The 23,383-nt window shown below is 46.6% G+C and overlaps 1 protein-coding gene across 3 annotated transcripts in view; it reads left to right on the top strand.

Moving 5' to 3' along the window:
• The window catches only part of scn5lab (sodium channel, voltage gated, type V-like, alpha b), a 489,515-nt gene that overhangs the window by 267,689 nt on the left and 198,443 nt on the right, over positions 1-23,383 (top strand). For all 3 annotated transcript variants that reach the window (XM_063044491.1, XM_063044492.1, XM_063044490.1), the window contains exons 15-16: positions 7,992-8,230; positions 20,795-20,968. In XM_063044491.1, coding sequence (XP_062900561.1) covers positions 7,992-8,230; positions 20,795-20,968 — 413 coding nt within the window. The remainder of the gene's footprint in view (positions 1-7,991; positions 8,231-20,794; positions 20,969-23,383) is intronic.

The raw sequence follows: 23,383 nt of genomic DNA, 5'->3' as shown, positions 1-23,383 counted from the left end.
CAAGAGGCAAACTCATCCAGACTGAAGGAGTGGAGTTACCTGAAGGTCACATACCAGATGTACAGGACAGCTACAAACACCTGGGGTTCCTGCAGCCCATGGAAGCCACGATGAGGACACGAGGAAGGCTGCAACATCCAAGTACTTCCAAAGAGCGAGACAGGTCCTAAAAGGCCAGCTGAATGGGAAGAACAAGATACATTCACCCTACCAGATATCCAGCCGCAAAAGTGTGCAGGCCAAGAAACAAACTGGAAGCTACTGACATTGCAGTCCAGAAACTACTAACAAGGTATGGAGCATTCCATCCCAAATCCAACATCAAGCAAATGTACACTCACTGGAATAAAGGAGGATGGGGACTTGGAAGTGTCAAGGCCACAGTCCTGGAAGAAATGCGAAACATCCATGAGTATGTCGGGAAGATGGTCCCTATGGAGAACCTGCTAGGAGAAGACTTCAGACAGCAGGCATGGGGCATGGGACATGGAAATGGAAGTGGGTGAAGCTGAGCCAGAGGACCAGAGGCCATGGCAGGACAAGCCACTGCACGGGATGGACCATCACCAGGTATCAGAGTGGCTGACATAAGAAAGTCCTGCCAATGGCTGGAAATGGCAGGGCTGAGGGACAGCACAGAATTGCTGCTCTTGGCTGCACAAGAGTAATAGAAACAGGGGTCTATCACACCAGACAAGACCCAAGATGCAGACGGTGTAAAGAATCCGCTGAAACTGTCCAGCACATAGTAGCAGGGTGCGAGGTACAGCATACACTGAATGGTACAACCAAGTTGCAGGAACTGTGTACAGGCACATCTGTGCTGAGTGTGGATTGGACACTCCCAAGTCCAAATGGGAAGCACCCGAGAAAGTAGTAGAGAATGTCAGAGCGAAGATCCTGTGGGACTTCCAAACACAGACTGATAAGCAGGTACTGACCAACCAACCAGACGTAGTAATACTGGACAAGGAACAGAAGAAAGCAATAGTAATAGATGTGGCAATCCCGAATGACAGTAACATCAGGAAGAAAGAATATGAGAAGCTGGAGAAATACCAGGGCTTGAAAGAGCAAATAGAAAGGATGTGGAAGGTTAAAGCCGGAGTAGTCTGGTGGTAATAGGAGCACTAGGGACTGTGACACCCAGACTGAGAGAGTGGCTCCAACAAATCCCGGGAATGACATCTGAGATCTTGGTCCAGAAGAGCGCACTGCTGGGAACAGCAAGGCTACTGTACAGAATCCTCAAGCTCCCAGGCCTCTGGTGGAGGACCTGAGGCGAGGGAAAAATGCACATACACGCCACCCCCAGGGGTGAGAAAAATTTGTGGGTTCGGAAATCTGATGGTGGAGGAGAAGAAGCTATTCCTAAAATGTTAAGTGTGTCTCTTCTGGCTCCTGTACCTCCTCGCTGATGGTAGCAATGAGAAGAGGTGATAGCGATCCTTAATGATGCATGCTACCTTTTTGAGGCATCATCTTCTGAAGATGTCCTCGATGTCCATGGTGGAGCTGGCTGGATTTGCAACCCTCTGCGGCTTTTTCTGATCCTGTGCATTGGCTGCTCCACACCAGCTTGTGGTACAACCAATTAGAAACACGGTACATCAGTAGAAATTTGGGACTGAGATGAATGGACTTTCCTTGTGCTATAAATCCTGTGTAATTCTATGCATTACAGATAAATCTAGACAAATATCATTGAATGGATATGTACAGGGAAATCGGCTTTGTAGCATTAATTAACAAACATAGTCCTTTTGTTCTGCAAAGCTCTGCATTATTGTGTGCGGAGTTGGTGGTGCCCTGAAGTAAAATTAAATCTATGCTGGGTTTTTGTGTGAATGTTGGTGAACAAATATTCTAATTACTTCCCCCGGCTGAAGTCATCTCCCTGCTTTAGCTTCTCCTCATGTATCTTCCGTAACCTGATTTATTGGCAAGTAAAGAGTCAGATAATATGCAGGTCTCACACTTCGAAGACCACCACTGTGATGATGCTGACATACTGATTAGTGGGTTTGAGCCGCAGCACCATAATCAATAGGAGCTGCTTTGCCAAACAAAACCATTTAGAGTTACCTTTTTATCTCTCCGGGTCTCACTCAGCACCTTGTCAACACGTGGCTGAGTGTGGAGTGTGTGAAGTGAGCTTTGGCACATAGAAAAGGGCATTGCTACTTTCATTTCAGTAACTCACAGAAAATACTGTAGGAAATCAGCATAAGACATAGGAACAGAATCAGGACATTTGCCGTTCCGTCATGACTGATTTACTACACCTCCAAACCCATTCTCCTGCCTTCTCACCCTTACTAATTAAGAGCCTATCCACCTCCGCTTTAAGTGAACCCAGTGACTTGGCCTCCACAGCCGTCTGTGGCAACGAATTCCACAGATTCTCCACCATCTAGCTAAAAAAATATTCTTCCTCATCTCTGTTCTAAAGGGATGCCCTTGTATTCTGTGGCAGTGTCCTCTGGTCCTAAACTCTCCCACAATAGGAAACATCCTATCCACATCCACTCTGTCTAGGCCTTTTAATACTCGATAGGTTTCAATAAGAAACCTCCCCCTCCCCCCATTCTTCACAACGAGTACAGGCCCAGAGCCATCAAACTCTCCTCATATATTAACTCTTTTATTCCCGGAATCATTCTCGTGAACCTCCTCTGGACCCTCGCAAATGCCAGCACATTGTTGCCTAGACAAGGGCCAAAGACTGCTAACAGTATTCCAAGTGTGGCCTGATTCTGAAGCTCTATTCTGGAGGCACAAGAGACTGCTAACAGAGTATGGAGCTACCCACAAAGAGCTGGAGAAATTCTGGGAGTCATAGAACACTACAGTACAGAAACAGGCCCCTCGGCCCATCTCATCTGTACTATATTCTGTCTTGTCCCGTCCACCTGCACCTGAACCATAGCCCTTTGTACCCCTCTCGCCATCCTCTGAGTGAAGAAGTTCCCCCTCGTGTTCCCCTTGAATATGTCACCTTTCACCCTTAACCCATGACCTCAAGTTCTAGGCAGGCAGCGTATGTGGAGGAAAGTGGGCAATCAAAGTTTTGTTCAAGACCCTTCATCTGGACTTAAAGATAGAGGGCAGAAAGCCAGTATAAAAGGTGGAAGGAAAGGGTGGATCAAGAACTGGCAGACGGGTGGATCCAGATGAGGGTAGGACGATAAGCTGATGGGGTACAGAGGAGCGGGACTAGTGCCAGAAGCTGGGAGTGGCAACAGGCTGACGATGATGGAATCTGCCCTATTCTTCTTCCCTCCTTAATCCTCTGCTTCCCTCCAAGTTATTCTCCCTCGCCTGCCCACTAACTCCCCTATTTTCCACTGAGAAGTAATTGGCAGTCGCCACTTAAGCCACCAATAAGTCTCTGGGGCTGTGAGGAAACCGGAGTGCCTGGGGAAACCCACACAGTCACGGAAGAGCGTGCAAACTCCACTCAGGTTCTGAGGTTGACATGGAACCCTAGTCCATGGAGCTGGGAGACGTGCAGTATCAGTTCTCCACCTGTCGGAGGGCCTCCACTGCTCGGGGTCGACCATGGATGTTGAGTGCCAGCTGTCTATGTGATATACAAGCCAGGTCGGTTCGATAGGGAGAACAAGCTGTTACCCATGTGGCAGGCTCCCACTCTCCACACAGCTGATGAGTCCAAAGCAACAGCGGAGACCAATACAGTCTGGCATTGCAGGAGCTGCCATTCATTATTGAACTCAACATAGGGCTGCCTTAGGGACCCCAGCTCTGGATTCTTCTTTGGGGTTTAACTTGCAATGATCCTGTCAGAAGGTAAAGGTGAGCCACTCACAACTACTTTGACCTGCTGGGCCATGTTGGAGCCAACCAAAGGGACTGGCCTGGAGTCACATACCGACCACAGACATCATCCCCTGAATGCAAACACGAGTTAAATCTGCAGATGCTGGAATTTCAAGCGACACACATAAAAGTTGCTGGTGAACGCAGCAGGCCAGGCAGCATCTCTAGGCAGAGGTACAGCCCGAAACGTTGACTGTACCTCTTCCTAGAGATGCTGCCTGGCCTGCTGCGTTCACCAGCAACTTTTATGTGTGTTGCTTCATCCCCTGAAGGTATTTTTGGAACTTTAAAACAGAGAATCAAAATCAGGATCAGGTTTAATATCACTGGCATACGGCGTGAAATTTGTTGTTATGTGGCAGCAGTACAGTGCAATACATAAAAACTGTAAATTATAGTAAGAAGTATATATGTATATTCAAAAAAATTAAATTAAATAAGTCGTGCAAAAGGAGTGGAAAAAAGAAGTGAGGTGGTGTTCAATCTCCATTCAGAAATCTGATGGCCGAGGGGAAGAAGCTGTTCCTGAATCGTTGAGTGTGTGCCTTCAGGCTTCTGTATCTCCTTCCTGATGGTAGCAGTGAGAAAAGGACATGTCCTGGGTCATGGGGGTCCTTAATGATGGATGCTGCCTTTTTGAGGCATCGCTCCTTAGAGTCACACTCCACAGAATCAGGTCCTTTGACCCAGCTGATCCATGGCCAAAATCCCCACTCAGGCTTGCTCTGCATTTGGCCTATATCTTCTTAAACCTTTCCTATCCGTGTACCTGTCCAAATGCATTTTAAATGTTAACACACTGGAGTATTACCTTCAGTTAACCATCTGGAGTATTACCTTCAGTTCGGGTCGTCCCACTATAGGAAGGATTTTGAGGTTTTGGAGAGGGTGCAGAAGAGGTTTATCAGGATGCCGCCTGGTTTAGAGGGCATGTGCTATCATGAGAGGCTGGATAAACTTGGGTTGTCTTCCCTGGAGTATTGGAGGCTGAGAGGAGACCTGATAGAGGTTTAGGGAGGCATAGACAGAGTGGACAGAGAATATCTGTATTAAAATATGTAATAACAGAGGGCATGCATTGAAGGTGAGAGGGGTTAGTATCAAGGGGATGTGAGGGGTAAGTTTTTTACTCAGAAAGCCTGGTATAGTGGTAGAGGCCAATGCATTTGAGGCTTTTGAGAGACGCTTGGATAGGCACACGGATGTAAGGAAGATGGAGGGATATGGATTTGGTGTAGGTCAGAGAGATTAGTGTTTGGGTGTCATTGATTTGCTTTTTAGCTAGTTCCGCTACCACCTACTCCCATGGCTTCACATGACCCTGATCCCCGTGGTGGGGGGTGAGTGTGGTTGGCCATGGGGCTAAGCAGGTGCTACACCTTGCCCAAGGGTGGCCTGCATGCTAGTGGAGAGAAGAAACACCTCACACCTCCTTTGGTAAAGACGTATCTCCGCCTCGCCACCCAAACCAGGTTAATAACCGAACTCAAATCCCCCCACTGCAGTAGTGGGATCGGAACTCTGGTCTCTGCTAGTCTGACAACTGCACCAACCCCATTCCAGTGTCCTGGGAATGCTGCACCAATTCCTTGATGGGTTTCAGAAGGGGATATTGACTGCTGAAGGGGCAGACCCTTCGGCCCACCACATGTGTGCTGACCACACCTGTCAACACTAATCCCACTTGCCTGCATTAATCCCATATCCTGCAAAGCCACTGTCTAATCCAATTTAGTACCACGTCCTAAATGCTAAGATAGTGAACCTTCTTGACCAGCCTCCCATGTGGGACCTTGTCAAACGCCTTGCTAAATTCACATAGACAACATCCACTGTCTTGCCTTCATCCACTTACCTGGTAATTTCCTTGAAAATTTCTATGAGATTGGTTAGACTCGACCTACCACACACAACGGCAAGTTGACTATCCCTAATCAGTCCCTGTCTACAAGTTTATCCAAATACCATGGACTCCTGTTAACTGGGCCATCAGTTAATCAGCGTGACCACTTATTTAAAACAAATTGAGAAAATAGCCGGGATTCTCTTCGTTTGTTTGAGCCAATATGCTGCTTATTGGAGCAGGAGAGCATTTTTTAGCCAGCGTCAGTCGCGTGCACATCAAGTGGCTGTTAGACACGACACCGTGCTTAGAGGGAACAGTTTTTAAATAGCATCACTTGCATGTATTCAAAAAGCAGAGATTGTTGTCACTGATAGTTGGTGAGTAATAAACAGTAAAACAATTCAGAATTGTTTTGCTCACTGAGGTTTCAAGCGTTGAGGGTTGGAGATGCCAGAAACAGCCAGGAATGAAAATGAAATGATTTCACTACTTCAACAAGTTAGGAACTATGAAGAATTTGAAGTATCGACAATTATCTGGAATGTTCCAATTAAAATGAATATCTGGAGGATGCAATCTTTGAAAGTGCTGTTTGAAGGCAGTCCACTATCTGCACAAGATGTCTGCTCTGATTTTGTTCATTTACAGTCAGTCAGTTTTATGGTACTGTAGTAGTATTGATAGTGTTCTTTTTTATGCATTTCATTTAAATACATAATTTGTTACTTATTTAAATAGGAGTTTGTCTTTTTTATACCTTTTTAACTGTTTCCACGAAACATTGGCTATTTGGGGCAGCAGCTTAATTGGGCCAAAATGTATAGGTCCTGATGAGTCCCAATTTACCAGAATTCACTGTACTTACATATCCTGTCCCTTAGAATACCTTCCAATAACTTACCCACTACTAACGTCAAGGTAAATGAAACAGCAGAACAACATTGGCTATCCTCCAATCCTCTGTCACCTCACCTGTGGCTAAGGATGGTTTAAATATCTCCGTTAGGGCCCCTGCAATTTATGCACCAGCTCTCAGAGGGTCCAAAGGAACAAGTTATCAGGCCCTGGGGAATTATCCACCTCATTTTTCTCAAGATAGTAAACAGCTCCTCCTCTGTAATCTGGATAGGGCCCATGACCTTGCTGCTTCTTTCCGTCACTCTTATAGACGCTGTGTCCATCTCCCGGCTAAATACAGCTGCAAAGATTTGATTTAACATGCCCTCCCTCCCCTAGATGACTAGTCTGATCTTCTGGAGGACCAATTGGTCCTTCTGGAGGACCAATCCTTTTGCTCGTAATACATCTGTAGAAGCCCTTGGAATTCTGCTTCACCTTGTCTGATAGAGCAACCTGAAACCTTCTCTTGGCCCTCCTGATTTCCTTCTGAAGCGTTCTCTTGCATTTCTTATACTCTTCAAATATCTCATTTCTTCCTACCTGCCTATGTGTGCTATGCATCTCCTTCTCCTTCTCAACCAGGGCCTCAATATTTCTGACGGTTCCCTAAACCTCTCATCCTTTCCTTCTACAAACACAAGAAAATCTGCAGATGCTGGAGATCCAAAGGAACACACACAAAATGCTGGAGGAACTCAGCAGGACAGGCAGCATCTGTGAAAAAGAGTAAACAGTCAATGTTTCAGGCCAAGACCCTTCATCAGAACTGGAAAGATCTATATTTGTACAGATATAGATATGTGTATTATATATATAGATAGATAAATACTGAGAACAAGAGCTGCAGAGTCCTTGAAAGTGACCCTAAAGGTTGTGGAATCAGTTCAGATTTGAGGTGAGTGAAGTTATCCACACCTGTTCAGAAGCCAGAAGCCTGATGCTTGATGCGTACCTGTGCAGATTTCTCTTAAATCTTGTTATCACTCCTGCCTTCATCATCTCCTCTGGTAGCTCATTCCAAGCACCAACCACTCTTTGTATGAAAAAATTACCCCTCGAATCTCTTTTAAGTTCAAAGTTCAATGTAAAATTTATTATCCAAGTACATACATGTCACCACATACAACCCTGAGATTCATTTGCCAGCAGGCATTCTTATATGTAAACTTTCTCCCTTTCACATCAAACCTCTTCCCTCTAGTTTTAGGCCCTCCTTCAGCGGGAAACAGATTCTGGCTGTTATAATTTTGTAAATCTCTATCGTGTCACCTCTCAACTTCCTTTGCTCATTGGGTCCTCCTTAATGTTCCACTAGTGATGTGCCTGGGGCCACAGTGAGTGATCAGCAATTGTACTTTCAGTTCACTGCCTAACACTAACCCTCCATTCTGACCTTATTCCCCAGAGCTTGAAGAATCTCGCCTCAAGTATCCTCGATGCTGGTATTACTTTTCACAAACGTTTCTCATCTGGAATTGCTGTCCGCTTTGGATGAAGCTGAAGAAGTTACTGAAGTACATAGTGATGGATCCCTTCCTGGACCTGGCCATCACAATCTGCATCGTCCTGAACACCATCTTCATGGCAATGGAGCATCAGCCCATGTCTGACGAGTTCAACAACCTGCTCTACGTGGGGAACCTGGTAAGGAGTAAGGAGCACATCAGAATTTCTGTCCGGGGAAGTTCCAGAGAAATCCGGTATCGTGTGTGTGTATTTGTTTGTGTGTACCATGTGCATTGTGTGGGCTTATCTGCATTATGTACGTAAGTTTCTGTGTGTGAATATTGTCATAGAGTCATAGAACACTACGCCACAGAATCAGGCCCTTCAGCCCATCTAGTCCATGCTACACTTTTATTCTGCTTAGTCCCATCAACCATAGCCCTCCATATCCCCCCAACCATGTATCTATCTATCCAAACTTCTCTTAAATATTGAAATCGAACCCACATGCACCTCTTCTACTGGCAGCTTGTTCCACGCTCTCACCACCCCCTGAGTGAAGATGTTCCCCCTCATGGTCACCTTAAATCTTTCATCTTTCACCCCTAACCCATGACTTCTAGTTCTAGTCTCACCCAAACTCACTGGGAAAAACCTGCTTGCATTTACCCTATCTATACCCCTCATAATTTTATATACATAAAATGTACTGTATTGTTTATGTGTGAGTCTGTGTGTATGCCTACAGTCACACACATTGTGTCAGTACGTGCCACAGGTGCATGTGTACAAGAGATTTGGTGTATGTATGAGTGCGCGTGTGTGGAAGGAGGGTTACTGCGTGTGTGTGGATGGAGGGTTAGTGCGTGTGTGTGGAAGGAGGGTTACTGCGTGTGTGTGGAAGGAGGGTTACTGCGTGTGTGTGGAAGGAGGGTTACTGCGTGTGTGTGGATGGAGGGTTACTGCGTGCGTGTGGAAGGAGGGTTAGTGCGTACGTGTGGAAGGAGGGTTAGTGCGTACGTGTGTAAGGAGGGTTAGTGCGTGCGTGTGGATGGAGGGTTAGTGCGTGCGTGTGGATGGAGGGTTAGTGCGTGCGTGTGGAAGGAGGGTTAGTGCGTGTGTGTGGAAGGAGGGTTAGTGCGTGTGTGTGGATGGAGGGTTAGTGCGTGTGTGTGGAAGGAGGGTTAGTGCGTGTGTGTGGATGGAGGGTTAGTGCGTGCGTGTGGAAGGAGGGTTAGTACGTGCGTGTGGATGGAGGGTTAGTGCGTGCGTGTGGATGGAGGGTTAGTGCGTGCGTGTGGATGGAGGGTTAGTGCGTGCGTGTGGAAGGAGGGTTAGTGCGTGCGTGTGGATGGAGGGTTAGTGCGTGCGTGTGGATGGAGGGTTAGTGCGTGCGTGTGGAAGGAGGGTTAGTACGTGCGTGTGGATGGAGGGTTAGTGCGTGTGTGTGGAAGGAGGGTTAGTGCGTGTGTGTGGAAGGAGGGTTAGTGCGTGTGTGTGGTTGATGTGTTTATTTGTGTGTAGTGTTAGTGTATATCTGTGTCTGTGAAAACAAGGATGTGATACATGCATTAGATTTGTGTCTGTGCTATTCAAGGTGTCCCTGTATTTTTGTGCAGGGGGTATGTATATTGTATATATTCATGTGTGAAGACTAGAAAAACATCAGGTTTTAGAAACATGCAGCACAGAAGTGGGGCTTTCAGTCCAATTTGTCCGTGTTGATCCTCTAGCACTTCTCCAGTCTGTGGAGAACAGACCCAGCCTATCCAGTCCCTGCTAGCCTGCAGGTCATCCTTGGGCGAGGTGTAGCACCTGATTAGCCCCTTCCCCTTGATCAGGGTCACGTGAACTCATGGGAGCAGGCGGTGGATGGTCGTACGAGCAGCCGGTGCAGATCACAAGTCCTGGTTGTGCGACCACTGACGCCTGACAGACAATCTCTGAAAAGTATTGATAAGACACTACCCAGAAGGCAATGGCAAACCACTTCTGTAGAAATATTTGCCAAGAACAATCATGGTCCTGGAAAGGCCATGATCACCCATGTCATATGACATGGTAGATAACAAATTAAATGTCTTAAAACCTCAGGACGTGAAATATACTAGGATTCTTCAGGAGGTGAGGAAGGAGAGTCCTGGGGCCCTTGATGACTCCGGGATGGCAGGGCAGTGGCCAGAATTGCCATATCATAACCGTGAATATTGAATGTTGAAAAGCCTGGATAGCGCGGATGTGGAGAGGATGTTTACTATGGTGGGGACATTTAGAACCAGAAGGCACAGCCTCAGAATAGATAAACTTCCATTTAGAACGGAGGTGAGGAAGAATTTCTAAAGCCAGAGAGTGGTGAATCTGTGGATTTGTTGCCACAGGCAGCTGTGGAGGTCAAGTCATTGGGTGTGTTTAAGGCAGAGGTTGATAGATTCCAGGTTAGTCAGGGTGTGAAGGGTTACGGGAAAAAGGCAGGAAATTGGGGTTGAGAGGGAAATGGACCAGCCATGTTGAAATGGCAGAGCAGACTCGAAGGGCCAAATGGCCTAATTCGGCTCCTATATCTTATGGTCTAACTTCCATGTACTTGTTGTGGATAATGAAAGCAAGTATTCTATTGAAGACAATGAGGCGTAGGAGCAGAATTAGGCCATTCAGCCACCGAGTTTGGTCCACCATTCAATCATGGTTGATGGAATGGTCTCCTTAAGCAATTTATCTGCCAATACTACTGACTTCAAGCATCCTTGGACAAGTAGTCCATGATCCCTCTGTTCTTCAGTGCTCCCTAGAGCCCTTCCATATACTGTGCGGTACGTAGGGCAAGCTAGCACAGTACTGTAGCACTTAGCACGAAGCTGTAAGATTGGGGTTCGATTCCTCTTTTTCCAGGCTTTTCAATTTCCAGTAGGTTTCAATGAGATGTTCCCTCGTTCTTCGAAAGTCCAGCAGGTACAGGGTCACACTTCCCATGCTTTCTCCACCACGTCCAGATTGCTATCATACGTAGTAAACGACAACGGTCCCAACATCAGTACCTGTGCTGACAAGTTTCCAGTCATATTGACAACCCTTGATTATCACCCTATTTCCAATCCCATTTGTGAAATTGCTCGAGCATTTTAGGTCAATCCCTCATTCAGGTCTTCAGCAAAGGCCTAAAACTACATCAACTACTGATTCACTTAATTGCCTCTTGCAAAAAGTACATTCATTCTAATCAGACCCAATCACCCCTAAACAAAACCAGGCTGGATAACCTTAAGAGAACTCTGCCTCTCCTTCCATTGCACTTAAATGCCGTCTTTCAGGAATGTTTCCAATTACTTCATTGCCACTGCTTTTAGACCCGCAGACCTGTAGTTACCTGCCGTCACCTCTGAATAAAGATGCCACATTTGCAGAACTTCATTAATCCATGGTGCCAGAACACATCTCCCTTGCCTCCTAGAGTCATAGAGCCAAAGGGCCTTATGGTACTGAAACGACTGGTCCAAGCTGAACAAGTTACACATCTAAGCTCATCACTCTTGCACATATATTTTGATCATATCCTTCTAATTCTTTCCAATCCATGTACGACCAACTGTCTTGCTAATGTACCTGCCCCAGCCACTTCCTCGTGTAGCTCGTTCCATATACTGATCGCCCTCTGCTTAAAAAGTGTTTCCCCTCAAGTTCATTTAAATAGGAACTTCAAAGTTCAAAGAAAATGTTATTATCAGAGTACACACATACAAACCCGGAGAACCTTTTTCCTGCAGGCATTCTCAGCACATCTATGGAATAGTGACTGTAAACAGGATCAATGAAAGATCACCCAGAGTGCGGAAGGCAACAAACTATGCAAATACAAATACAAACATACAAATAACTACTGAGAGTGTGAAATAACAGGATAAAGAGTTCTTAAAGTGAGATCATTGGTCGTGGGAACATCTCAATAGATGAGTGTGGTATTAACTATCCCTTCTCACCTTAAACCTTGTCCCCTGAGGTTCTTGATTCCCTAATCCTGGTTAAAAGGCTTTGTGCGTTCTTCCTATCTGAGCCCCTCATAATTTGTATACACTTCTATAATTTCACCTGTCAATCTCCTGCACTCCATTGAATAAAGTCCCAGCCTGTCCAGCGGTTAGAGTAATGCTATTGTACCATGAGCAACCTGGGTTCAGTTATGCCACTGTCTGTAAGGAATTTGTATGTTCTCCCCACGACTGCTTCACTCAATTCTTCGATTTATGAAGGCCAACGTGCCAAAAGTTCTCCTTATGACCCTATCTACCTGTGACAACACTTTCAAGGAATTATGGATCTGTATTTGCAGATCACACTCCTCACCGGGTAAGTCACCCCTCACACATGCCCGTATTCAGTTCTTTCTGCCATTTTTCCACCCATGTTTCCAGCTGGTCCAGATCCTGCTTCAAGCTTTGACAGTCTTTCTCGCTGTCCACTGCACCCCCAGTCTTGGTGTCATCCGCAAGTTTGCTGATCCAGTTTACCATATTATCATCCAGATCATTGACATAAATAACAAAACAGCAATGGACCCAACACCGATCCCTGAAGCACACCACTAGTCACAGGTCTCCAGTCAGAGAGGCAACCATGTACTACCACTCTCTGGCTCCTCCTATAAAGCCAATGTCTAATCCAATTTACTACCTCATCCTGAATGCTAAACAACTGGACCTTCTTGACCAACCTTCTTTCCGGGACCTTGTCAAATACCTTGCTAAAGTCCATGTAGACAACATCCACTGCCTTGCCTTCATCAACTTGCCTGGTAACTTCCTTGAAAACTCCATAAGATTGGTTAGACACGACCTACCATGCTGACTATCTTTAATCAGTGCCTGCCAATCCATATCAGCTATCTGGTCACATGGGAATTACGAGCTTTTTAGGCTGGATGACCTTGTTACTGTGCTACATCTCTAAATAAAAATAAATTAAATACTGTAGTCCTGGCAGCATCCCCATTAATCTTTTCTTCGCCTTTTCCAGTTTATATCAAATCCAGTCTTGAAGATTTAAGACATATAATATCTTTCAGGGACTCTATAACTCATGTTCTCAGTATTATTTATTTACTTTTTTTTTGTTATTTGCACAGTTTGTCTTCTTTTGCACATGCGTTGTTTGTCTGTTTTTGTTTTATTTATTTAGTAAAACAACGTAGAGTAGACCCTTCCGGGCCTGCGAGCCACACCACCTCAGCTCAACCCTACCCCATCCCCGACAACCCAATCTCAGGACAATTTACAATGCCCAGTTAACCTACCCGGTATGTCTTTGGACTGTGGGAGGAACCTGGAGCATAGGGGGAAACCACAGGGAGGACGTAGAGAGACTCCTTTCAGAACGGTGCCAGAATCGAACTGCAAACTCTGGAATGCCCTGAGCTGTAAAAACAGCGCCCAACCATGAAGTTTGTATGTTGTATTCTATTGTATTCCTTGTTGTACTGTGAATGCCTGCAAGGAAATGAATCTCAGGGTTGTACATGGTGACATATAGGTACTTTGATAACAAATTTACTTTGATCTTTGATATCCCCTCCTGTTTATGAGTTGTTTCTGGAATCCCATTCAGCTGCTATGTCCTTATTGTAGTAAATGCAGATGAGTAGAATTCATTTAAGGTCTCAGCTGTATCCTCTGGTTCCACTCTCAGCTTGCCATAGGACATAGGAGCAGAATTAGGCCATTCAGCCCATTGTTTCTGTTCCGTCCCATCGAGTCTTGCCCCCCCCCGACTTCATCAAACTATATCTAACTACAGCACAGAAACAGCCCTTCAGCTTACTGAGTTGATACCAATCATTAGTTTTTACACGGATCTTACTCTAACCTATTTTGTTCTCTCCACATTCCCATCAATACCACCCCCGACACCCCACTTCCATCACTCACTCGCACACCAGGCTTCTCATTAAACCACCACAACAGCTCACCAGAATGAAAGGGGAGATGTCCTGGGCACCCTGTTTGTGGCAGGTGAGGTTAGAGAGTCTTGACAAATGTCCTGCTCAGGGTGAAGAGACTGGCTTCGTAGCACCGTCCCAGCTCCCTGTAGGAGGCTCGACTTCTACTTTATCCAGTTAACCTCGTGATCCACGCTTATTTGTCGCACACCGCTATTACAGCTCGGGGCATCAGAGTTCGGAGTTCGATTCTGGTGTCCCCTGTCAGGAGTCGGTACGTCCTCTCCATGGGATGCACGGGTTTCCTCCAGGTGCTCCGGTTTCCTCCCACAGTCCAAAGACAAACAAACCTGTTAGAAGGTTAATTGTAAATTGTCCCATGATTAGGCGAGGTTTAAATCGGGAGTTGCCGGACAATATGACCCAAAGAGCCAGAAGGCGCGATTGCGTGCTGTGATCTAGCTAAAATAAGACACCCGGAGGGAACCCATGTGGTCCCACAGAGAACTTGCAAACTCCACGCAGGCAGCAGACAAGGTCTGGATCGCACGCAGGTTGCTGGAGATGCGAGGCCTTGGCTCTACCTGCTATAATACTGTTACCCCCTGTTGTACTCTGCCCCTGGTGAACTTCTTCCTGTCCTTACCGTACTAGTAAAGTGTTCGGGGATCTCAACTTCCTTCACTTGTCGATTTATGCCACATTATTGGACTGTGTGCTGGTATTGGAGAGGGTCGCGAGAATGATCCTGGGAATGAAAGGGTTAATGTGTTTGATGGCTCTGGGCCCATACTCACTGGAGTTTAGAAGAATGAGGGGTGTTCTCATTGAAACCTATCAAATATAGAGTGGATGTGGAGAAGATGTTTCCGATAGTGGAAGTCGAGGACCAGAGGGCACAGCTTCAGAATACAGATGTTCCTTTAGAACAGAGATGAGGAGGAGTTTCTTTCGCCCGAGAGCTGTGAATCTGTGGAGGCCAACTCAGTCAGTACACTTAAAGCCAAGGTTGATGGGTACTTGATTAGTCAGGGTGTCAGAGGTTATGGGGAGCAGGCAGGAGAATGGGGTTGAGAGGGAAAAGAAATCAGGCTTGATTGAATAGTGGAAGAGACTCAGTCGGCCAACTGACACAATTCTGCTCCGAAATCTAATGATCTTATGGTCTTTTGTGAACCTGCCCACCACCTACATTTAAAACTACTTTCCTCAATGTTATCCAGCCTTTGAAACCACAGAAAGCATTCTGTCTAATGCATTACGGCACAGTGTGGTAAGTGCTCTGTGCTTGACTGCAGAGAGTCGTGGGCACAGCTCGGCACATCACACGAAACAGCCCCCCCTTCACGGTCTCTGTCTACACCACTCACTGCCTCAGTAAAGCAGCGAACGTAGGCAAAGACCACCCCGTCCCAGCCATTCACACCTCTCCTCTCGCCCAATGGGCTGAAGATACAAAAATCTGAAACCCAAGTACCTCGAGTCTCAAGAACCACATCTGCCTTGCCGTTACAAGCCTACTGAACCATCCCCTAGTTGTGATAAAGTGGACTCAACCTCACTATCTACCTCATCATGGACTTGCACCTATTGTCTGACTACACTGCACTTTCGCTGTAACTGATACACTTTATTCTGCATTCTGTTATTGTTCTACCTCAATGCAGTGTTGTGATGAAATGATCTGAGCCGATGATATGCAAAAGCAAGGTTTTCACTGTAGCTCGGTACACTGGATAATAATAATCACAGCCTCCCTCCACAACAATCATGTCCCTTCTGTAGTCCATCGGCCAGAACTTCGCACAAAGCTCCGGTGGCCCAACCGATGATTTGTACGCGTGTATGTGTCTGACTCATCTGCAAGCGAGCGTGTGAGTGGGCACGTACGTGGAGAAGATGCACCGCGTGCACTGGTGTCCAGACGTGACTCTGCGACTTGGGAATCAGCGAGATTCAGAACAGTGATTATGTCTGGCGGTTATCAAGCAGGGCGCCCACTCAGCGTGTCCGCGGGGGACCCTGAAACATGAAGCGAGCATAGAGGCAGGCTCTTTGAACTGAAGAGACTGCGTCAGTGAAGGTCATGCTGGGCGCTTGTGAAGTGTATCTGATTCGGTGGCAGCCTCTTCCTTTGATTTCCTTTGTCCGTCAACCGACTGAGGACAGGTTTCAGCACAGAAACTCCAGAGATTCTGCAGATGCTGGAAGTGCTGGAAAACCACACACACACTAGCAGCAGAGTAGTGTAGAGGTTAGCACAGCGCTTTACAGTACCAGCGACCGGGGTTCAATTCCCAACCCTGCCTGTAAGGAGTTTGTACATTGTCCCCGAGACCACATGGGTTTCCTCCCACAGTTCAAAGACGCACTGGTTGGTAGGTTAACTGGTCATTGTAAATTGTCCTGTGATTGGTCCGGGATTGAATTGGGGGTTTGCTGGTGATGCAGCCAGAAGGACCTGTTCTGTGCTGTATCTCAATAAAATAAATAAATTAAAATGTTGGAAGAGCTCGGCAGGGCAGGCAGCATCTGTGGAGAGAAATGAACAGTCGATGTCTCGGGCCAGGACTCTTCACCAGGACTGGAAAAGAAGGGATCAGAATCCAGGAGGGGAAGGAGTACAAGCAGGCAGGTGATAGGTGAGATCAAGTGTGGGGGAGGGAAGCGATGAAGTAAGAAGCTGGGAGATGATTGGTAGAAGTGGTGAAAGGCAGGAGAAGAGCAAATCTGATTGGAGAGGAGGGAGGACCAGGGAAGGAAGAGGGAACCAGGGGGAGGTGATTGACAGGTCAGTAGAAGAGAAGGAGTACAGGGGGGGCCGGAATGAGGAATGGAAAGGAGAGAGAAGAGGGGCAAGCGTAGTAATTAATGGAAGTTAGAGAAATTAATCTTCATGCCAGCACCTTGGAAACCATGAAAGGGAGTGAGACACCTTGCAGACTGCGAAGCCCCCAATACCCGCCCCTGCCCACTGCCTACGTTCTCAAACAGTGAAGTGTCAATCTTATTTAAGCAGCTGCCAGGACAGTGGCTGTCAGCTTCTCAAGTGTGAATGAGTGGTCTGAGCTGTTAAGCTACTGAGACAATCTAATCTCAAGTCTCAAGATGTGCACCACACTGGGATAAGGTTGGCAGAAGGCACACGTGTGACTGGACAAAGCTTTGGAAGCCCCTGCTCCTGCTTACTCGGGCCGGGAGTTCGATGCCAGCGTGCGTTCAGCTGCTTAGTGGGACACGGGGCACTGGGGACAGCCATGGTGTGTACTGCTGTTCGATACTCTCAGATCTGGCCATCTGCTGGAGGAAGCCAGCATGTGGAGCGGCAACTGTGGGAGGAAAGGAATTGTCAGCGTTCTGGGTCTTGATGTAGAGTTTCAACTGGAAGCATCGTTCAGAATCAGACACGAGGAATAGGGTTCCCCTTGTCCTCACTCACCACCCTACCAGCCTGTCCGTAACTTCCGCCACCTCCCTACGCCACTCCCTTGTCCATTCGTCCTCTCCATCTTGACAGTAGAGGAGGCCATGGATGGATATACCAGCATTTTGTGTGTGTTTTCAGAATCAGAATTGGGTTTATTATGTCTATTGTGTACGATGTGGAATTTGTTGTCTTATGGGAGCAGTACAGAGCAAAGATTTAAAATTACAAAAGAAATAAATGGCGGAAATAATAAAGAAAAGTGAGGTGGGTTCATGGACCATTCCAAAATCTGATGGAGGACGGGAAGATGCTGTTCCTGAGTCGTTGAGTGTGTGTTCAGACTGACTGATGGTACTAATGATAAAACATAGAATTAGGCCGTTCAGTCAAATAGAGTCTGCTCTGCCATTTGATCCTGGCTGATCCATTTCCCTCTCAACTCCATTCTCCTGCCTTCTCCCTGTAACTTTTCATGCCCTGGCTTATCAAGAATCTATCAACCGCCACCTTAGATATACCCAGTGACCTGGCCTCCGCTGCCGCCTGTGGCTACAAATTCCAGTGTCTCGTTACCCTCTTGCTAAAGAATTTTTCCTCATCTCCATTCTAAATGGACGTCCCCCTATTCTGACATTGTGCCCTCTAGTCCTAGACTCCCCCACTACTGGAAACATCCTCTCCACATCTACTCTGTCTAGGCCTTTGCACATTTGATAGGTTTCAACTAGAAGAAGGTTCTTAAAAATGGTTGCCTCTTTCATGAGGTACTGCCTCTTGAATATGGCCTCAGTGGTGGGGAGGGTTGTGCCTGTGATGGAACTGGCTGGGTCTCTCCTCCCATAGATGCTGCTCAACCCACTGAGTTCCTCGAGCTGATTGTGTGTTGTTCTAGTTCCCAGCATCTACAGTCTCTTGTGTCAGCACCTGTGATGTGTGAGAGAGAGAGAGAGATGTGGTCTATAGGCCTCTGTGTGTTGCGTGATGTTACATCTGTATTCATGTGTCTGCGTATGTCAGCATCTGTGTTGTCTGTGTGAGAGAGAGAGATGTGTGTTGTGTGATGTTACATCTGTATTCATGTGTCTGCGTATGTCAGCATCTGTGTTGTCTGTGTGAGAGAGAGAGATGTGTGTTGTGTGATGTTACGTCGGTATTCATGTGTCTGTGTATGTCAGCATCTGTGTTGTATGTGTGTGTGAGAGAGAGAGATGTGTGTTGTGTGATGTTACGTCGGTATTCATGTGTCTGTGTATGTCAGCTCTGTATTTATGTTATGTGTATGTGTGCCTTGCAATGTTAGATCTATGAATGTATGAATGTGCTATGTGTCTTTGTGTGATGCATGTGTGTAAGCAGGTGCTAATTCAGTGCGTGTTCCTCCCCTGTTCGCCCGGCCGAACAAGTCAATTACACCCAAGTGACCAATTAACCCTCCAACCTGTACAGACAGTACTGTGCCAAAGTCTCCGCAACGTGGAGCGGAGAGCGAGTTTGTAAATCAGTGGGTGCAAAGTATGTTCGGTATGGTGAGAGTGGAGCACCGCAGGAGGGGTGTGGACAGGTGGCAGAGAAGGAGTGCCAGGGAAGAGGGGTGGTACGGGAGCAGACACACCCAGTCCTGAAACACCAGGCAAGGTTATTAGATTTTAAACCATTGGTTTATTGATCATTACAGAATGTCTCTCTGGTGCTTCCAGCTCTGTCCCCTCTCCCTTCCTCTTTTCCCAATCATGATTCCCCTCTCCCTGCCCCCTTCCCACTCTCGGTCTACAATATCAGAATCAGGTTTATCATCACTCACATGTGTCCTGAAAGTTGTTGTTTTCTGTGGTAGCAGTACAGCGCAATACATAAAATTACTGCAATACTGTACTATTAGAGGGCTCTGCGGCAGGGAAATTCTAGACAGTTTCTGGAGTAGGTTACATGGTCGGCACTATGTTGAGGGCCGAAGGGCCTGTAATGTGCTGTAGATTTCGATGTTCTCTGTACATCCTTGCACTGTGGGAGGAAACTGAAGCACCCAGAGGAAATCCACACGGTCACAGAGAGAATGTACAGACAGTGGCGGGAATGGAACCCGGGTCACTGGGACTGTGGTAGCATTCTGCTAACCCCTGTGCTATCGTGGCCCCCCTTCATAGTGAAGAATTCTGCCCGATGGGACTCGGTTATAACACAGATCCACTACGATGTCACTGAATGACAGACTTCACAGAAGGGGAGCTTCTCCTGTACCACACGGCATGGCAGTGTAGCAGTAAGTGCACTGCTTTACAGCAGCCAGCTGTAAGAACGGGGTTCGATTCCCACCACAGCCTGTCAGAGGGTCGAACATTCTCCCTGTGATCACATGGGTTTCCCCTGGGTGCTCCTATTTCCTCCCATGTTTGAAAGACATGCAGTTAGAGTTGGAGTCGTGGACGTGCTATGTTGGCACCCAAAGTGTGGTGACACCTGTGGGTACCCCCAGCACAGTTCTCATTGATTTGATTTGACGCAAAACAATGTATTTCATTGTATGTTTCGATGTACATGTGACAGATAAAGCTCATCTATTCTCTCTCTTTACCTAAGGACCCTGAGACCACCAAGTCATACAACTGGATAGCACGGAAACAGGCCCTTTAGCCCATCATGTTCATGTTGACTACACTAATTCCATTTGCCTGCATTAGGAAGTTGGTATACCTGCAGTAGGGTGAACCTGCTGAATGGTAGTGAGCCCCCCTCTCCCCCCACTGCACCTGTACACATTTAGCCCAGCGGATTGCTTTAGATTCGGTGATTTAATTATCTGCCGTTCTATTACAGAACAGCAAATTTCATAACATTTTCCAGTGATAATAAACCTGATTCCCTTAGAACCTTTGGAACAGAGATGAGGAGGAATTTCTCTAGGCAGAGGTTGGTCATCAGATGCCTGCGACACTGCTGGCGTTTAGGGCAGCTATGACGGCCCTCCATCTTTGTCTGTCCTCGGCCATCTTCTCCATTGTGCTCCAGGTGTGGTTCAGGGTCCTCATTTCTACCTCTACGGTACGGTGCCAAGTTATCTTTGGTCTCCCGCATTTTCTGCACTCCTCAGGGGTTCAGTGAAGTGTTGTCTTGATGATGGAGTTGGCCTCTCTTAGCCAGAGATTGGTGAATCTGTGGAATTCATTGACACAGATGGCTGTGGAGGTCAAGTCACTGAGTGTGTTTAAAGCAGAGGTTGATAGGCTCTTGATTTGTCAGGACTTCAAAGGTTATGGGGAGAAGACAGGAGAATGGGATTGAGTGGGAAAATAAATCAGGCAGAGCAGGCTTGATGGGCCGAATAGCCTAATTCTGCTCTGAATTCTGTCTTATTCTGATGGGCCGGATTGTACCTGCTGCCGACTGATCTACCTTCACATTTTCTCACCAGGTTTTCACCGCGATCTTCACGGCTGAGATGGTGTTGAAGATCATCGCCCTGGATCCGTACTACTACTTCCAGCAGGGCTGGAACATCTTCGACAGCATCATCGTCTGCCTGAGCTTGATTGAGCTGGGACTGGCGAGAGTGGATGGTCTCTCTGTGCTGCGCTCCTTCAGACTGGTAATGCCCTGTCCTTTAACGTTATCTCTTCACGCGAGTGACAGCATTGCTTTTACCACATCTCGTCTCCTGCAGCCCCAAACGCATCGGGCAGGGTTCTAATCCCAGGACGAGAGGACTAGGATGTGATGCTGGGGCTTTATAAGGCAGTGGTCAGTCCACATTTGGGGTATTCTGAGAGGTCTTGGGCCCCTTATCTGTGAAGACATGCCTGGTATTGGAGAGGGTCTAGAAGAGGTTTACGACAATGATCCTGGGTATGAAAGTATTAATATGTGAGGTGTGTTTGATGGCTCTGGGCCTGTACACACCGGAGATTAGAAGAATAAGGGGTGGATCTTATCGAAACCTTCTGAATACCTAATGCTTGCTTGCTTGTTTATTTATTTATGTATTTATTTATTTATTATTTCTTTCCTTTTGTATTTGCAGAGTTAGTTGTTTTTTTGCACGCTTGTTGAGCACCCAAGTTGGTGTGGTCTCTCATTAATTCTATTATAGTTATTATTCTATTATGGATTTATTGAGTACGCCTGCAAGAAAATGAATCTCGGAGTCTAGATGCATGGAGCTTAGAAAAATAGAGGACTATGTGGTAGGGTAATTCTAGGCAGTCTGTGGTGGCCAGTGTGATCATGTTTGCTGTTGTGTGCTGGGGCAGCAGGCTGAGGGTGGCAGACACCAACAGAATCAACAAACTCATTCGTTAGACCAGTGATGTTGTGGGGATGGAACTGGACTCTCTGACGGTGGTGTCTGAAAAGAGGATGCTGTCCAAGTTGCACGTCACCTTGGTCAATGTCTCCCGTCCACTACATAATGTACTGGGTGGGCACAGGAGTACATTCAGCCAGAGACTCATTCCACCGAGATGCAACACAGAGCATCATAGGAAGTCATTCCTGCCTGTGGCCATCAAAATTTACAACTCCTCCCTTGGAGGGTCAGACACCCTGAGCCAATAGGCTGTTCCTGGACTTATTTCCTAGCATAATTTACGTATCACTATTTAACTATTTATGGTTTTATTACTATTTAATTATTTATGGTGCAACTGTAATGAAAACCAGTTTCCCCCGGGATCAATAAAGTATGACTATGACTATGTTTCTGGAGTAGGTTAGGTGGTCGGCACAACATTCTGGGCCGAGAGGCCTGTGGATATCTATGTTCTATGTGTATAGTGACATATATGTATCTTGATAATAATTTTACTTTGAACTTTTGAACTTTCAATTCTTGAATATTGAAAAGTCTAGATAGAGTGGACATGGAAAAGATGTTTCCAATAGTGGGAGAGTCTAAAACCAAAAGGTACAGCCTCAGAACGGAGGGTGGTGAATCTGTGGATTTCATTGCCACAGATTGCACTTGAGACCAAATCATTGGATATATTTAAAGTGGAGGTTCTTGATTATTGAGGGTGTCAAAGGTTACAGGGAGTGGCAGGAGAATGAAGTTGAGAGGCAAAATAAATCAGCCATGAGCAGACTCGATGGGCTGATTCGGCCCTTAGGTCTTATGGCTTTATGGAGAGGTCAACTATTTAGGATGGAGATGCTTCCACATTACAGTGCACCGAGCAGGGAAGCTGGGAATGTATTGAAACACACTCCTCGTCTGTATTCCCCTGGCTAGGTGTCAGCACAATCCAACTTGTTGTTTGACTACACACACAAAATGCTGAAGGATCTTGGCTTGAAACGTCGACTGTACTCTTTTCCACAGATGCTGATTGGACTCCTCCAGCATTTTGTGTGTGTTGCTTGGATTTCCAGCATCCGCAGATTTTCTCCTGTTTGTTGTCTAACTGTACTGAGCATCCAGCCCTGTCTCCCATTGCCTCCCTCAGCCCTTCCACCGTCTCTGACCTGCCATGTTGCTTGTCTGATCGAGGAGCTGGTATATCAACAGTTATATTCACTGGAGCTTGGTCCCGTGGCAAACCTGGTCCCCTAGACATTTGTAACACACACAAAATGCTGGAGGAACTTTGCAGGTGAGGCAGCATCCAGACCAAAAAAGGGTCTCGGACCGAAACGTTGGCAGTTTATTCATCTTCTTAGATGCTGCCTGACTTATTGGGTTCCTCCAGCGTTTTGCATGTGTTACTCTGGATTTCCAGCAGCTGCAGAATCTCTTGTGATTATGATCCCCCAGAAATTTGCCTCAGATTTTCTTCTCTTCCTGAAAAGCACTTCAGAGAAACATTGTTAAATTGGTTCATTTACAGTATTTACTGAGACTCAGCAAAGAACATGTCCTCCTAGCCCCTCAAGCCACACAGCCTCGCAACCCCCAATTCAACCGTGGTCTAATCACAGGACAATCACCAATTAACCTATCAACCTGTGGGAGGAAACCGGAGCACCCGGAGGAAACCCCCACAGCCACGGGGAGGACGTACAAACTCCT

Source organism: Mobula hypostoma, chromosome 3 (assembly GCF_963921235.1).
Source record: "Mobula hypostoma chromosome 3, sMobHyp1.1, whole genome shotgun sequence".
Taxonomy (NCBI): Eukaryota; Metazoa; Chordata; class Chondrichthyes; order Myliobatiformes; family Myliobatidae; genus Mobula; species Mobula hypostoma.
This window is presented reverse-complemented; position numbering and strand designations above follow the sequence as displayed.